The sequence below is a fragment of the Salmo salar genome, chromosome 18 (genome assembly GCF_965601325.2).
Source record: "Salmo salar chromosome 18, fSalSal1, whole genome shotgun sequence".
In the NCBI taxonomy this organism is placed as follows: Eukaryota; Metazoa; Chordata; class Actinopteri; order Salmoniformes; family Salmonidae; genus Salmo; species Salmo salar.
In genome coordinates, this window is record NC_138308.1 from 27,579,494 (window position 1) to 27,596,724 (window position 17,231).

The 17,231-nt window shown below is 43.2% G+C and overlaps 2 protein-coding genes across 9 annotated transcripts in view; one reads left to right on the forward strand and one right to left on the reverse strand.

Annotated features, from left to right (window-relative positions):
• The window catches only part of slc29a1a (solute carrier family 29 member 1a), a 90,251-nt gene extending 80,161 nt beyond the window's left edge, over positions 1-10,090 (forward strand). For 4 of the 5 annotated variants that reach the window (XM_014154840.3, XM_014154839.3, XM_014154838.3 and 1 more), the window contains 9 exons: positions 730-869; positions 1,370-1,504; positions 1,640-1,737; positions 2,215-2,299; positions 2,489-2,604; positions 2,716-2,824; positions 3,060-3,145; positions 8,460-8,659; positions 8,914-10,090. In XM_014154840.3, coding sequence (XP_014010315.1) covers positions 730-869; positions 1,370-1,504; positions 1,640-1,737; positions 2,215-2,299; positions 2,489-2,604; positions 2,716-2,824; positions 3,060-3,145; positions 8,460-8,659; positions 8,914-9,025 — 1,081 coding nt within the window. In that variant the 3' untranslated portion in view covers positions 9,026-10,090. The remainder of the gene's footprint in view (positions 1-729; positions 870-1,369; positions 1,505-1,639; positions 1,738-2,214; positions 2,300-2,488; positions 2,605-2,715; positions 2,825-3,059; positions 3,146-8,459; positions 8,660-8,913) is intronic. The other variant, XM_014154841.3, reaches the window with a different exon arrangement.
• Positions 10,091-11,584: 1,494 nt separating this feature from the next.
• LOC106577100 (atlastin-2) overlaps positions 11,585-17,231 on the reverse strand; it is a 32,808-nt gene continuing 27,161 nt past the window's right edge. For 3 of the 4 annotated variants that reach the window (XM_014154837.3, XM_014154835.3, XM_082964864.1), the window contains exon 13: positions 11,585-12,852. In XM_014154837.3, coding sequence (XP_014010312.3) covers positions 12,733-12,852 — 120 coding nt within the window. In that variant the 3' untranslated portion in view covers positions 11,585-12,732. Of the gene's footprint in view, positions 13,741-17,231 lie in introns of all 4 variants that reach the window. The other variant, XM_014154836.3, reaches the window with a different exon arrangement.

The window sequence follows — 17,231 nt, forward strand, 5'->3', positions numbered from 1 at the left end:
CTCCCCTATGTGTAGGTGAAAGGGCCTGCCTTTCAAGGCAGGCCATGTAAATGGAAAATTAGCATAACCAATTAGCATTTTTGGGAAAGTGATGATAATCTTGGGAAGCCAAAAAATATTCCTGACTTGTCTGATGGTGAAGCACTTTTCAGACTTGAATGTCGATCCCTTTACTGTGACCTCGAGGAGACCCAGGACTCAAACTCCAAACCACACCTCATTCCTCTTAAAAGCACCTTGAATTGATACCTCACTCTTATCCTCAAACATTGCCTGTTCACATGCCCCCTTAACCTCGCTCCATACATTACATTTACATTTTACATTTTAGTAATTTAGCAGACACTCTTATCAAGAGCGACTTACAGTAGTGAATACATTCATTTCATTACATGCATATTTAAAAAAAAAAAATGGCCTCCCGTGGGAATCGAACCCACAACCCTGGCGTTGCAAACACCATGCTCTACCAACTGTCCTCAGTTTTCCCCTAAGCTACCCTGAACGGTACCTTTCATGTAAACCTAAGTTATCTCTGCCTACCTAATCCTCACTCCGTGAACCCCATCAGTTGTTTCCTATAGAACATTGGTATGTGGATTTTAATTATAGTTGGATATAGAGAGCTTCAGCAAGGGCTCGTCCATCAATGACCCCCACTCCTGTCTAAACAGTCCTATGAATGTCTCCTTCTGTTTTTCTCCCCTTTTCCCCTCACCTGTCCCCCAGGATCCCTCAGAATTACCGTATCGCCGGCTCCCTGTCTGTGATCCTGTTGGTGTTCCTGTTGACGGCAGTGCTGGTCAAAGTGGACATGAGCCCTCTCACCTTCTTCTGTCTCACCATGATCAAAATTATCTGCATCAATTGTAAGTGGACCCCACCCAAACTACTAGACTCCTACCTAACATACCAAGCTCACACAGAAAAACTCACTCACCTTCACACCATCTGCTACGGAGTTGGCTTGTTTAAAGTGGGATGTTAAACAGCAGGGATACGCTCTCCTGTTAGTTTGATCCTGGCCCCCCGATGCCTGATGAGGACCAGCTTCTCTGACGGTCCAGGTTCCACTAGAGGGGAGGAGAGGGTGACCCAGTTGGAACGCTTTGATGTTGACATCCACACTCTCCCTGTAAAGACTTCCTCTCTGTCTATACTAGGAAGACGGGTGAATTAAATAATGTTTATTATGTAAAACCACCCCTGTGATGTTCTCATTGGTTTTGCTTTATTTTTCTTGTGTTGCTGATATAAACCTCTTGCCCTCTCCTTTGATTTTTAAATGTATTACTCCCTCCTATATCCAACATCTGCAATCACTCATTCTCTCTCTACTTTGACTTAAGTACGTTTTTTCTCTCCCCAGCGTTTGGGGCAGTGCTGCAGGGCAGTTTGTTTGGCCTGGCTGGGATGCTGCCAGCCTCCTACACTGCACCTATCATGAGTGGACAGGGCCTCGCCGGGACCTTCGCTGCCTTCTCTATGATCTGTGCCCTGGCCAGTACGTCTGACACACTCAAAACACACACACTGCTCTCAACACTTTCCATAACACCAGGTCCATAACTCATATCCCAGGATGAGAATAGTAAGTACTTCCAGGTCATGACCCTGTATTTTCCCTGTGTGTGTTTAGGTGGCTCGGCCCTACAGGACAGTGCCTTTGGCTACTTCATCACAGCGTGCGTGGTCGTCTTCCTGGCCATCTTGTCCTACTTCGCTCTGCCCAGAATGGTGAGACCTCAACTAACACACTATTGACCCCTACTAGTGTGTTCTGCCTAATGGAATGCTCTGACCTCAAAATGCTAGTTCACTCTGTCAGACAAGTTGTCATTGGCTCAACAATGTTATCTGAGGGAAGCATTTAGTAGTGTGTAGCATTGTATAGCCTCCCTGGCCTGTATCCATAATGTGTCCTTACATGCAGCTATATAGATAGACAGATAGATGCAGTAACCTGATAATAGTATGTTGGGGGTGTTAACCCCCGTGTCCTGGCTAAATTCCCAATCTGGCCCATGGAAACCTAATCCCCAGCTTCCACTTGGCTTCATTCATCCCCTCTCCTCCCCCCCTGTAACTCATCCCCAGGTCGTGGCTGTAAAAGCGAATAGTTCTCAGTCAACTTAGCTGGTAAAGTAAGGGTAAGTAAAACATGTAGGTTGGCAAATGTGCTGATTTTTGTTAATGTCTCTCCCACCCTCGCAGGACTTTTTCCAGTACTACCTGGAAAGTAATGGATCCAGGCCAGCCGGCAGAGATGAGGAGAACAAGATGGACCTTTTGAAAAAAGGTGCAGATAGAATGTAACGTTGAGAATTGTTTCTCATTTGCTGTGTAGTATTGTACTCTGACTCTGCCCAGGGCTCACTGGGTTTATACTACAATACATCATTTGCTTGTTTATCTATGCTCTTTGACCTAATTCTTAGTGCTTTTCTTCCAAGTTGTGCATTTCTCTTGCATCTCTATCTGTGTAAAGCTAACAGCAAAAGGGGATGTTATTTGACAGACAGTCCAGCACAGAAGAGGCCGGTGGTCAGTCTGACAGAGGAGGAAACTAGGTCCACCATATCTGTGTTTGCCATCTTTAAACGGGTAAGGGACCGGCACAAAGATTATATAAACAAAGTAGTCCTCCCAAGTGAGGGAATTGGTGGTGGGGCCTAAAACCCCCTACTGATGTCCTGATGTTGTGGTCTCCTGTAGATCTGGGTAATGGCCCTCTCTGTGTGCTTCGTGTTCACCATCACCATCGGAACATTCCCTGCAGTCACAGTTGATGTCAGGTCCACCGTGGCCGATGGGGGAGCCTGGGGTGAGTGTCTTAAGGGAAAGTCTTTATTGACTGTGTTTTGCTGTATTAATGGCTTGTGAAAAGTCAGAGACCAGCATACAGGCTCATAGCATTGATCCTCTCAAAACTGGCAAGGACAATGTCGAACATCTGCCTTTGCGATTTTGCTGTAATGGGTTCCAGTATTGATTTAAGAGTCTGTGAGGACTATAGTCTTATTCGCCATGCGGTTGCTGCAGTTCCTTTGTCTCCACAGATAAATACTTCATCCCTGTGTCGTGTTTCCTGCTCTTCAACGTGATGGACTGGGCAGGCAGAAGTCTGACGGCTGTGTGTATGTGGGTGAGTCTGAGGTCCTGAGCACTATTTCCACTAACACTGGCTCAAACAGACAAAGGCTTGTTGGCGTAGATTCCCACCTAACATCTGTGCTCCCCTGAAATGGTTCCCCCTGGCCTGACCAATTGTTCCCCTTGGCCGACTTCTTTGCCGTTTCACTGGAACATAGATCAGAATGTCTTGGCGTCTCATCACTCTGAAAGGGAAGAGGAGAGGATTAGACTGACGACTCCCATGACAACAGTATCATACATAATGACACAACAAATTCATTTCTGGCATTTGTTTAAAATACCATCTCAAATGTGTTAAATCTAAATATTTAGCCCAAATCTGATCTGGATTACTGCCTGATGATGTCATGGGGTTGTAACCCTCGCCACAGTTGAAAACATATTGCCGAGACATCAATCGTTCAGAATTCTCTGGAAAATCTGGAACAGAACACTTTGATGTGTAGGCCAGTGGTTTGTATTGGAAAAAAGCCCTTGTGTTTTTAGGATGAAGAGGTTGTGTGACTGCTGAAAGAAGTGTGTTTGGAAGGGTAGGTGAGGAGTGGCTCATGGTGACACTGAAGACCCCCTATTGATTTGGACTAGTTTCCTGTTGTAAATAGATCACATGACTAGGGCTGTAACAGCTCCCAGTTCTGGAGTGTGCGATTCACTGGCTGAGAAGTTGCCATAGAGATATACAGGTAACTGTCAAAATAAAGGAAACACTGACATAGTGTCTTAACTTCACTAGGGTAGGGGGCAGCATTCGGTATTTTGGATGAAAAGCGTTCCTAAAATAAACTGCCAGCTACTCAGGCCCAGAAGCTAGGATATGCATATAATTGGTCAATTTGGATAGAAAACACTCTAAAGTTTCCAAAACTGTTAGTGAGTTTAACAGAACTGATATGGCAGGCGAAAACCTGAGGAAAATCCATCCAGGACGTACTATTATTTTGAAAGGCTGTTTTTCCATAGAAAGCCGATCCACCATACAAAGACTTAGGACCCAGTTCACGATCTCTATGGCTTCTTCTACATGTGGCCAGTCTTTAGGCATTGTTTCAGGCTTTTACTCTGAAAAATTAGGGAAATACAGCACTTTCAATGAGTGGACAGTGGAAATTTCCAGACATGAGTCCAGCGTGTGATCGGGAGCGCGCCTTTCTAGTTTTTCCTGTCCTATTGACAAAGCTTTTGTCCGGTTGAAATATTATTGATTATTTATGACAAAAACAACCTGAGGATTGATTTTAAACATCATTTGACATGTTTCTACAAACTTTTATTGTACTTTTTTTGACTTTTCGTCTGGATGTTGAGAGCGCGCTTTGTGCCTTTTTGGATTACTGAACATAACGCACCAACAAAACTGAGGTTTTTGGACATAAAGAGGGACATTATCGAACAAAACAAACATTTATTGTGTAACATGGAGTCCTGGGAGTGCCACCAGATGAAGATCATCAAAGTTAAGTGATTCATTTAATCGCTATTTCTGACTTTTGTGAGTCCTCTCCTTGGCTGGAAAATGTCTGTATGGTTTCTTGTGGCTAGGCGCTGTCCTAACATAATCGCATGGTGTGCTTTCGCCGTAAAGCCTTTTTGAAATCGGATACTGTGGTTGGATTAACAAGATGTTTAATTTTAAAATGGTGTATAATACTTGTATATTTGAGGAATTTTAATTATGGGATTTCTGTTGTTTGAATTTGGCGCCCTGCAATTTCACTGGCTGTTGTCGAGGTGGGACGCTAGCGTCCCAATGATACCAGAGAGGTTAATAGGGCGATGGGCCACCACGAGCCAGAACAGCTTCAATGCGCCTTGTCATAGGTTCTACAAGTGTCTGGAACGCTATTGGAGGGATGCGACACCATTCTTCCACAATAAATTCCATCATTTGGTGTTTTGTTGATGGTGGTGGAAAACGCTGTCTCAGGCGCCGCACCGGATTTTCCCATAAGTGTCCTATTGGATTGAGATCTGGTGAGTGACGCACACACACTTTAAATGCCCTACGCTTCTTCGAGACCCCTCTTTCGACGTCACCGAGATCTCTTCTAGCCATGGTAGCCAAAATAATGGGGAACTGGGCATTTTTATACATAATGTTAATTGCTTAATTAACTCAGGAACCATACCTGTGTGGAAGCACCTGCTTTCAATATACATTGAACAAAAATATAAATGCAACATGTAAAGTGTTGGTCCCATGTTTCATGAGCTGAAATAAAAGATCCCCCAAATTTTTCACGTTATTTTATGGACAGTCCTATGCTACGGACAACGAACACAATTGCATTTTATCGATGGCAATTTGAATGTCCAGAAATACCCTGACGAGAACCTTGAGGCCCATTGTTTTGTGGGTGGGGGGGTGGGGTCTGTGATCAACAGATGCATATCTGTATTCCCAGTCATGTGAAATCCATAGATTAGGGCCTAATGAATTTATGTAAATTGACTGATTTCCTCAGATGAACTGTAACTCAGTAAAATCTTTGAAATTGTTGTTTTATATTTTTGTTCAGCATACTTTGTATCCCTCATTTACTTAAGTGTTTCCTTTATTTTGGCACTTACCCATAGATGGTGTTTATTTCATTCTGTGGGTTTCTATTTAATTCTACCTCAGCTCCCTCCCATCCACTTCAATCCTATGATTACTGTAGAATAGAATTATGGGCTGAGTGCACATAGAGCACTGTTACCTTACAGTACATTCAGTTGGATAGAGGTTCATTCCTTAAAGTGCACATTTGCATTGCGACCCATTTCTATTAAAGGAAATTGCTTTAATTCACTACAAGTTGGCTACCCTCAAAGTCCGCGGAAAACGTGGACAGAATCCAGACATTAAAATGAACAAAAATGCCCATTTTAAATGAACAAAATGCCCAAGTTAATAATAAGATATATTAACAAAATGTATCAGTGATTCGTATTTTCCTGCAACTTTCTGAACCTCACAGGAATACCCATCTGTGTGTGCGCGGTAACCTTTATTCTGGTACAAATGGAAAAGCTTTCCCAAAAACCTTCTCAATTAAATGTTAACTACAGTCGTGGCCAAAAGTTTTGAATGACACAAATATTAATTTTCACAAAGTCTGCTTCCTCAGTTTGTATGATGGCAATTTGCATATACTCCAGAATGTTATGAAGAGTGATCAGATGAATTGCAATTACTTGCAAAGTCCCTCTTTGCCATGCAAATGAACTGAATCCCCCAAAAACATTTCCACTGCATTTCAGCCCTGCCACAAAAGGACCAGTTGACATCATGTCAGTGATTCTCTCGTTAACACAGGTGTGAGTGTTGACAAGGCTGGAGATCGAATAACAGACTGGAAGCTTCAAAAGGAGGGTGGTGCTTGGAATCATTGTTCTTCCTCTGTCAAATATGGTTACCTGCAAGGAAACACGTGCCGTCATCATTGCTTTGCACAAAAAGGGCTTCACAGGCAAGGATATTGCTGCCAGTAAGAATGCACCTAAATCAACCATTTATCGGATCATCAAGAACTTCAAGGAGAGCGGTTCAAATGTTGTGAAGAAGGCTTCAGGGCGCCCAAGAAAGTCCAGCAAGCGCCAGGACCGTCTCCTAAAGTTGATTCAGCTGCGGGATCGGGGCACCACCAGTACAGATCTTGCTCAGGATGGCAGCAGGCAGGTGTGAGTGCATCTGAACGCACAGTGAGGCGAAGACTTTTGGAGGATGGCCTGGTGTCAAGAAGGACAGCAAAGAAGCCACTTCTCTCCAGGAAAAACATCAGGGACAGACTGATATTCTGCAAAAGGTACAGGGATTGGACTGCTGAGGACTGGGGTAAAGTCACTTTCTCTGATGAATCCCCTTTCCGATTGTTTGGGGCATCCGGAAAAAAGCTTGTTCGGAGAAGACAAGGTGAGCGCTACCATCAGTCCTGTGTCAAGCCAACAGTAAAGCATCCTGACACCATTCATGTGTGGGGTTGCTTCTCAGCCAAGGGAGTGGGCTCACTCACAATTTTGCCTAAGAACACAGCCATGAATAATGAATGGTACCAACACATCCCCCGAGAGCAACTTCTCCCAACCATCCAGGAACAGTTTGGTGACGGAAAATGCCTTTTCCAGCATGATGGAGCACCTTGCCATAAGGCAAAAGTGATAACTAAGTGGCTCAGGGAACAAAACATCGATATTTTGGGTTCATGGCCAGGAAACTCCCCAGACCTTAATCCCATTGAGAACTTGTGGTCAATCCTCAAGAGGCGGGTGGACAAACACAAACCCACAAATTCTGCCAAACTCCAAGCATTGATTATGCAAGAATGGGCTGCCATCAGTCAGGATGTGGCCCAGAAGTTAATTGACAGCATGCCAGGGTGGATTGCAGAGGTCTTGAAAAAGAAGGGTCAACACTGCAAATATTGACTCTTTGCATCAACTTCAAGTAATTGTCAATAAAAGCCTTTGACACTTATGAAATGCTTGTAATTATACTTCAGTATTCCATAGTAACATCTGACAATATCTAAAGACACTGAAGCAGCAAACTTTGTGGAAATTAATATTTGTCATTCTCAAATCTTTTGGCCACGACTGTACACAGTAGCCTATGCCTGCCTGGCAGAGTATCATGATTATTTGCATCAATCAAGTGGCTATTTCTTTTGCAAACTGCAATCACATGAGCGCTACAGAAACATTGCTAACCAAACAGTCTCTTGCTGGGGCAGGGTTGAGTTAAAGGGTAACTACACCCAAAAATGAATATTTCTTACATTTTTTCCAGACCTCAATTTCTCTCCTGATGTGGTTTAAGCATTGTTGTGGACTTAGATTTTTTTATTAAAGAAGAGAGCAAGAAACTTGGAAACTTTGAGAGCAAGAAACTTGGAAAACTAAAATTATATTTGGGGGGGGACTAAACAACAAAATGTTTTAATTGATTTCCTAGGGCCCTACCAATTGAAATAATCAAATCCAATGCCATTAAGCTTGGCCAGGGGTGGTATAGTTGAATTATTTCACTTAGAAAATGTTTAGGTTACCCTTTATACAGCGCTGTATTTTATTAGCTTAGCTCCACGGTGAAGCGTTTAGTAGGCCCTATATTATGTAACTGAGTTTATTAGCTAGTTGAGAAGATCAGTTGATTTCTCTTGTTTTCTCTGAATTATGTTACTCATGGCTTCATTTGAAAGTCATTGCAGAATTCTGCTAGTTCACTGGCTCCTTGTCTAAGCTCTTTATTGGAATGTGTGTGGGTTAATATATGATGTGCAATATAATGTTGACGTGTACTGAGATGTCCTCTTTTGTCCCTTCAGCCCGGTAAGGACAGCATCATCCTGCCAGTCATGGTGGGTCTCCGTGTGGTCTTCGTGCCTCTCTTCATGCTGTGTAACGTCCAGCCCAGGAACTACCTGCCTGTGCTGTTCGCCCACGACGCCTGGTACATCCTCTTCATGATCTTCTTCTCCTTCAGCAACGGATACCTGGCCAGCCTCTGCATGTGCTTCGGACCAAAGTAAGGCCAATGCCAGCGGCAAATACAGCATAGTTCTCAACCCTCTGGTTCCTCAAATTGAAAGCTGACAGTAATTGTAGTCAGTTGTCAAGCGGTACTCCATTAGAAGGGAACCATAGCTTGCCGGTTCCTGCAAACATTTTGAGAAACACTGTACTACCACAGGCTACTCACGACAAAGACATTGCACTGGTTCATCAAGGTGTGTACAGTCCTCTTTTCTCCTCCTAGTCATGTTGTTTTGTCCCATACAGGAAAGTGGCACAACACGAAGCAGAGACAGCCGGCGCCATCATGGCATTCTTCCTGTCTCTGGGTTTGGCTCTGGGAGCAGCCCTGTCCTTCATCTTCAGAATCATTATCTAGACCCGAGAACACTTTCTTCTAACCAACCTGCTGTGGAGGTGATGGGGGTTGGAGGTTGGAGGAGGTGGTGAACTTTTCTCTGTTAATTGTTTTGTTCTTCGCATACGGGAGCAACGCTACAACACTCGGAAGCAGCCAGCCTCAGAGAGTCTGTGCTTCCCCTCCTGCCACTGACTGATGATACTCTTTCATTATGAAAGAATGCAAAGTTCATCTAGTTCAGCTGCCTATGTTACTGCTCTCATATCTTGTTCTAGTTGCCAACATCTATGTCTCTCTCATCCTTCAAGGACCATGGTGGAAGACAAGAGTTCTCTCCACTCAAGGGATTATTTCAGTTTATTGATCAAAATGCCGCTATGAGCCGTGTATATTTATATGGATTGTGAAACTACCCAGCTTTTTGTGTCTTGGTGTGTTATCATTGAATTGTATAGGCATTCTAGTTTAGAATGTTTTAAATCTCAATGGAGTTTTACCAGCCTACGTCAGTGTGTAAATGCTCATTGTGGTATAGCCTTGCCATGACATGTAAAGGTATTTTATAGTATTTGAATATCTTTACCACAGTGACATATGTAGCTATTAATTACATGCGTTGTGCTAGTGGACGGTGAGGGTAGGAGAGTTTGTAAACTCACCTGATCATTTGTTCTGCCAGTTTGTGCCATTTTTGTATCAGATCTAGTTTTGAGTGCTCTATTTTAAAACCGGATTGGCACAAGTTAAATTTGCCTGGTTCGTATCAATCAGGTTGTTTTTATGAATAAAAAAATATGCAACGTGCCAAGGGCTTTAAAGTACAAAATATTTTGCTGTGCAACCTTTTTAATTTGGGAGCACCAGTGCAACAAACATCTAATATATGTGTGTGTTCATAATTGTAATAAGGCTTTGCTGTACCGTTGTTTCCCAAGCGCATAATCGTTAGCGTCATGCTTGCACCATTACTACAGCGAAAATAGTTCGAAAGATTTGACCCATATTACTGGTGGAAAGTTTTTTTTATCTTCCTGTAAAGGATTGGGGGGCTGCATTTTACATTCATAAACAGTTCTAAAACTCTTCGCGGGCCGTGTACCATTTGTTTTACACCTTGTTCAGTCATGGTTGTTACCTCATTAGCTAGGTAGCCAACAACCTGCTAACTTTACCAGTATAGCCAAACATTGGGGCACTGAAAGAAAAAGATAGCTTTTTCAGGAGATCAATGATCATAGCAAAGAATGCATGGCCGATCTCTTTCACCTCATCACAAACCTGACGTTTCTAAAGAGACCTTGTACAATTTAATGTAATTCATCTCAATAGGAAAAAGGTGCTTTAACATACTGTTGAAGCCTCTTTCCACAAATGACTTATACATTTCAATGAACAAATGTATTTATAGGGTTACATACTGGGCACTAGGTAGCCTAGCTGTTTAGATCGTCCGGCCGTAAACAAAAGGTTGCTAGTTAGAGTCCATTTGGAAAAAAAAAACATTCTCCAATATGCATCCTGTTTGCATCCCAACAGCACAATGCGTCTTCTCATCCTGACTGGAATGAAAGTCTGATCCAGAAAGTTATTGTACACTACAAAATTAAGCAGTCCTGTTAAAAAAGAAGTATTTAAGACATTCTCTCTACCTGCACTGAAATAATGTAAAGGGATTGAAGTTTCAAAAATAGATCTAACCACATGTCCAGCATTTGTGAATACATGAAAATTACATTCCATGCCAGAACATTGCAACAAGCGTTTGACTTTAAAGCTTTATATAAAATTGTCCAGTCTGCTGAATTTGTAGACAAAATAACCTTGTAGAGCAGTTCAGTTGTATTTTGGGGCTCCCGAGTGGCACAGCACCTCAGTGTTAGAGGCGTTACTACAGACCTTGGTTTGATTCCAGGCTGTAACACAACCAGCTGTGATTCGGAGTCCCATAGGGCGGCGCACAATTGGCCCAGCGTCGTCCGGGTTTGGCCGTCATCGTAAATAATTCTTAACCGACTTGCCTAGTTAAAACGTTAAATAAAAATGAATACATTTAAATGGCAGAATAGTGGTGGTCTGATAAGAGCTGACTTTGCCCTGTGCAGCAACTGACTTACTTAATGCTCTCCACTCCATTACATTGAATGTGTGACAATCCTACCGTCAGCCTGGACAAGGACATCCCTTTTCAGGGTCTTGGGATAACGCTCTCTGGCTACTCTTACTGCATACACACACCCGTTTCATACAAGATCGTGGTAGTTAAAGAACCATGCACTGAAAAGGACACCGGCCATTAATGTATTGGGGGAGGGGTCTCCATCTCCACAGACAACCCTAACTGGCTTATGATGCCATGTGTCCAGTGTAAGCTGGGAAGACAAAAACAGTTATGGTAGTTATTACAAATCTGACTTTGATATTGAACTACCAGTGTGACTTAAGTTATCAAATTCAATGCGAACTCGTTATTTCCTCACGCATTATACCTACTGTGTTGACATCTATATTGAATACTGCGAGAGCAAGCCGTGATGATTTTGCCCTCGTTCCAATAAACAAAGGAGTCTGAACAGTAGATCGATTTAATTCAATAAGGTCAATGTACTTGTTTATTGAAAAATAAATTACAGGAAGTGATTTAAAAAGACAATCTCGACCCACTCAAATTCCAGAAAGCTTTGTCCGAGGTGGAATCTAAATGCTCTAGCCTAGAGTTTGTTTACGTAACGGTATAGTAGATCACAGAAAAAGATGCAACTGTAAGACCAATCACAAAACATTCCTTAAACCACACTAGGCCAATCAACAACAAAAAACACCCTGCCAACAACACTATAGAATTTATACAAAGTGTAAAATGTGTCATAAACATTTAAAAAATGAGCCGTAACAACTGCCGCGTTCCTAGGCGAGACAGTTGTGGATGGAATTGGTACAAGAGTGTTGACCTAACTGATATCATTAGTGCTGTATTGACAAGAAAAAAACACTAGATGTGCAATACCATTGAGCACTCCCACTGTCCTGTGGGTTTTCAAGAAAGGCAAATTAATGAAACTGTCTGAATTACATTCCCCTGCTAAGCACAATAGATTGAGCTCTAGGTCCTATTATAGTGCTATGCTGTGTTTGTCTAATACCATGCAGTAGATGACACTAAAGCAAGATTAAAGATCAGTATCTTAAAACAACTAAAGAGGCTCAAAGGATTTCAAAATCCACCCCAGTTAACCAAACAGTATCAGGAGAGAGGGTAGGAACACTGGCTTGGCTATAGTATGTATGACTATGCAGACAGTTCATCTTGCATCCAATGGCACACCATCAAAGAGCTGTGACTCCCTGAATTAACCTTGAAACCCAAGCAAGTGCAATCTGCTTAATAATGACAACACTAAAACTGGGTCAGCAAACCTAACAACTCTTCATAATTTAAAATCCTGACATAGGTGTGTATGGGGGGGTTGCATGTGAATCAGTCAAATTGTGGTAAAGGTGAGAGCATACTGGCAACTACTTCTTAACTCGCTGATTGTCCACCTTCCAACAGGGGGGATCCAAGAGTAGAGTAGCTAGCAGTAAGACAGGCCACTACAGCAGACAGGGAGGCTGGCTGGGCCTGTGCAGGGTAAACTTTGGTTTGCACAGTGCCACAGTCCTAGGATTTAGCACACTGAGTGAAGGGGTGGGATGAGTGGCTGGTAGAGTAGTAGCAGGAGGAGGGGTCAGTGTGACTTTAACTTTGCGTGCTGTGTGGCCTGTTCTGTCAGACTGGCTCTGATGGAGTTAACCACAGTCTGTCTAACATTATCCTCCATGTATTGCGCACTCAGAGGCTTCAACACCTGGAGAGGAGGGAAGAGGAGAGCACAAAGGGACATGACATGAGACAATCAAATCAATAGAAATGAATACATGAGGACAAAGGGAAAGAGAAGAGATTCTGTCCAACATGCAGACTGAAAAGATGAATGATCATTTAAAACTAATAGAAACATCTGCAAAAACTAAACTCCAATCATGGCAATTGAACAAATGGATAAAACCAAAAAAAAAATCTATTAAATCATCTCAACAATTTTCAGACTAGTCAGTAGGCCAATTCCAGTGGGCCTGCTGTGATTACAATCAGAAGATTAGGGAGTCCCAACCTGCATTCTACATGTAACAGAGTGAACTACCCAGACACAACCTCCCTGTAATTAAGACCAGCCACAACATCCCTGTAATGACAAACAGACCCCATAGGCCACAAGGAATGACAAGAGCAGAATGGCAATTGAACAAATGGATAAAAACAAATAAAAAAAACTATGAAAATTGTGGATGATTTAAGACTAGTCAGTAGGCCAATTCCAGTGGGCCTGCTGTGATTACAATCAGAAGATTAGGGAGTGCCAACCTGCATTCTACATGTAACAGAGTGAACTACGCAGACGCAACCTCCCTGTAATTAAGACCAGCCCCATAGGCCACAACATCCCTGTGATTATGACCAGCCCCATAGGCCACAACATCCCTGTGATTATGACCAGCCCATATGTCACAAGAAATGACAAGAGTGGACTGCAGATGCATTTGGAAATAAAGAGCCAAGCAGCTAGCCAGAAAAGTTAGTGAGTCTTCTTGTCATTGTTGTTTGAGGGGATTCTCTTTCTCTGCGTTGCTGCTGCTGGTAGGAAAGAGTGCCACGTGATTCGACTCCTGGCCAACTCAAAGAGTTTGGAAAGCACCTGGAGACATGGGAGGTGAGGAATTAGCAGAGAAGAGCAGAAAAAGCAGGGAAACAACCAAACAAAGACAGAAAACATAGTACACTGAACCAGGAACACAGGCAGGAAGAGAAACCTCCACCTCACCTTTCTGGCAGTCATCTGAGGCGGAGAGGAGAGCAAGATCAGATTAAAGAAGAAAAACAGATCACCAGCTGATTGGGCAGGCTGAAGGCTGGTTGGATGGTAAAGGAAAGGTTGGTAGCTCATTGGATAGGGCTGGTGAAGGATAATGCGATTGAGTTCAGGGCTGATGGGGAACTACAGGGCCACTAGAAAGAGGTCGACCGATTAATCGGAATGGCCGATTAATTAGGGCCGATTTCAGGTTCATAACAATCGGTATTTTTGCCCACCGATTTGCCGATTTCCCCCCCCCCCCCCCCACCTTTATTTAACAAGTCAGATTAAGAACACATTTTCAATGACGGCCTAGGAACGGGGATTAACCTGTTAGGGCTAGGGGGCAGTATTTACACGGCCGGATAAAAAACGTACCCGATTTAATCTGGTTATTACTACTGCCCAGAAACTAGAATATGCATATAATTATTGGCTTTGGATAGAAAACACCCTAAAGTTTTTAAAACTGTTTGAATGGTGTCTGTGAGTATAACAGAACTCATATGGCAGGCAAAAACCTGAGAAGACAACTTCTTGTTCTTCTTGACTCTCTTTATTGAAAACTGAGGATCTTTGCTGTAACGTGACACTTCCTACGGCTCCCATAGGCTCTCAGAACCCGGGAAAAAGCTGAATGATGTAATTCCAGCCCCTGGCTGAAAAACATTAGCGCCTTTGGTAAGTGGTCTATCAGAGGACAATCAGACTTAGGCGTGTGCACGAGGCGACCCCATGTTTTTATTTTCTCTCTTTGAACGTAAACACGCTTTCCCGGTCGGAATATTATCGCTTTTTTACGAGAAAAATTGCATAAAAATTGATTTTAAACAGCAGTTGACATGCTTCGAAGTACGGTAATGGAATATTTAGAATTTTTTTGTCACGAAACGCGTCGTGCGCGTCACCCTTCTTTACACTTCGGATAGTGTTTTTTGTGAACGCTTATCGTGAGTAATTTAGTAAATTCACCGGAAGTTTGCGGGGGGTATGCTAGTTCTGAACGTCACATGCTAATGTAAAAAGCTGGTTTTTGATATAAATATGAACTTGATTGAACAAAACATGCATGTATTGTATAACAATGTCCTAGGTGTGTCATCTGAGGAAGATCATCAAAGGTTAGTGCTGCATTTAGCTGTGGTTTGGGTTTATGTGACATTACATGCTAGCTTGAAAAATGGGTGTCTGATTATTTCTGGCTGGGTACTCTGCTGACATAATCTAATGTTTTGCTTTCGTTGTAAAGCCTTTTTGAAATCGGACAGTGTGGTTAGATTAACAAGAGTCTTGTCTTTAAAATGGTGTAAAATAGTCATATGTTTGAGAAATTGCAGTAATAGCATTTCTAAGGTATTTGAATAACGCGCCACAGGATTCCACTGGCTGTTACGTAGCTGGGACGATTTCGTCCCACCTTCCCTAGAGAGGTTAACTGCCTTGTTCAGGGGGGATTAGTTTTTGCAACCTTCTGGTTACTAGTCCAACGCTCTAACCACCTGCCTTACATTGCACTCCACGAGGAGCCTGCAAGGCAGGCTGACTACGTGTTACGCGAGGGCAGCAAGAAGCCAAGGTAAGTTGCTAGCTAGCGTTAAACTTATCTTGTAAAAAACTATCACTAGTTATCACTATCATAACTATCATAACTAACATAATCACTAGTTAACTACACATGGTTGATGATATTACTAGTTTATCTAACGTGTCCTGCGTTGCATATAATCGATGCGGTGCCTGTTAATTTCTCATCGAATCATAGCTTACTTCGACAAACGGGTGATGATTTAACAAGCGCATTTGCGAAAAAAGCACTGTCGTTGCACCAATGTACCTAACCATAAACATCAATGCTTTTCTTTAAAATCAACGCACAAGTATATATTTTAAAACCTGCATATTTAGTTAATATTGCCTGCTAACATGAAATTGTGTAACTGCTCTTGCGTTCATTGCCTGGCTCGTTGTGAACTAATTTGCCAGAATTTTATGTAATTATGACATACCATTGAAGGTTGTGCAATGTAACAGGAATATTTAGACTTAGGGATGCCACCCGTTAGATAAAATACGGAAAGGTTCCGTATTTCACTGAATGAAAAAAACTTTGAGATAATAGTTTCCGGATTCGACCATATTAATGACCCAAGGCTCATATTTCTGTGTGTTTATTATATTATAATTAAGACTATGATTTGATCACGGTTGACAACTCCCTTGTGTCCTCCTCCCAGAGTGCTAAGAACCTTGGAGTGATCCTGGACAACACCCTGTCGTTCTCCACTAACATCAAGGCGGTGACCCGATCCTGTAGGTTCATGCTCTACAACATTCGCAGAGTACGACCCTGCCTCACACAGGAAGCGGCGCAGGTCCTAATCCAGGCACTTGTCATCTCCCGTCTGGATTACTGCAACTCGCTGTTGGCTGGGCTCCCTGCCTGTGCCATTAAACCCCTACAACTCATCCAGAACGCCGCAGCCCGTCTGGTGTTCAACCTTCCCAAGTTCTCTCACGTCACCCCGCTCCTCCGCTCTCTCCACTGGCTTCCAGTTGAAGCTCGCATCCGCTACAAGACCATGGTGATTGCCTACGGAGCTGTGAAGGGAACGGCACCTCCATACCTTCAGGCTCTGATCAGGCCCTACACCCAAACAAGGGCACTGCGTTCATCCACCACTGGCCTGCTGGCCCCCCTACCTCTGAGGAAGCACAGTTCCCGCTCAGCCCAGTCAAAACTGTTCGCTGCTCTGGCACCCCAATGGTGGAACAAGCTCCCTCACGACGCCAGGACAGCGGAGTCAATCACCACCTTCCGGAGACACCTGAAACCCCACCTCTTTAAGGAATACCTAGGATAGGATAAAGTAATCCTTCTAACCCCCCCCCCCCCCCCCCCCCTTAAAAGATTTAGATGCACTATTGTAAAGTGGTTGTTCCACTGGATATCATAAGGTGAATGCACCATTTTGTAAGTCGCTCTGGATAAGAGCGTCTGCTAAATGACTTAAATGTAAATGTAATGATAGAGCAGTCTGACTGAGCGGTGGTAGGCACCAGCAGGCTCGTAAGCATTCATTCATACAGCACTTTCGTGAATTTTGCCAGCAGCTCTTCGCAATGCATTGCGCTGTTTATGACTTCAAGCCTGTCAACTCCCAAGATTAGGCTGGTGTAACCGATGTGAAATGGCTAGCTAGTTAGCGGGTGTGCGCTAATGGCGTTTCAAACGTCACTCGCTGAGACTTGGGAGTGGTTGTTCCCCTTGCTCTGCATGGGTAACGCTGCTTCGAGGGTGGCTGTTGTCGATGTGTTCCTGGTTTGAGCCCAGG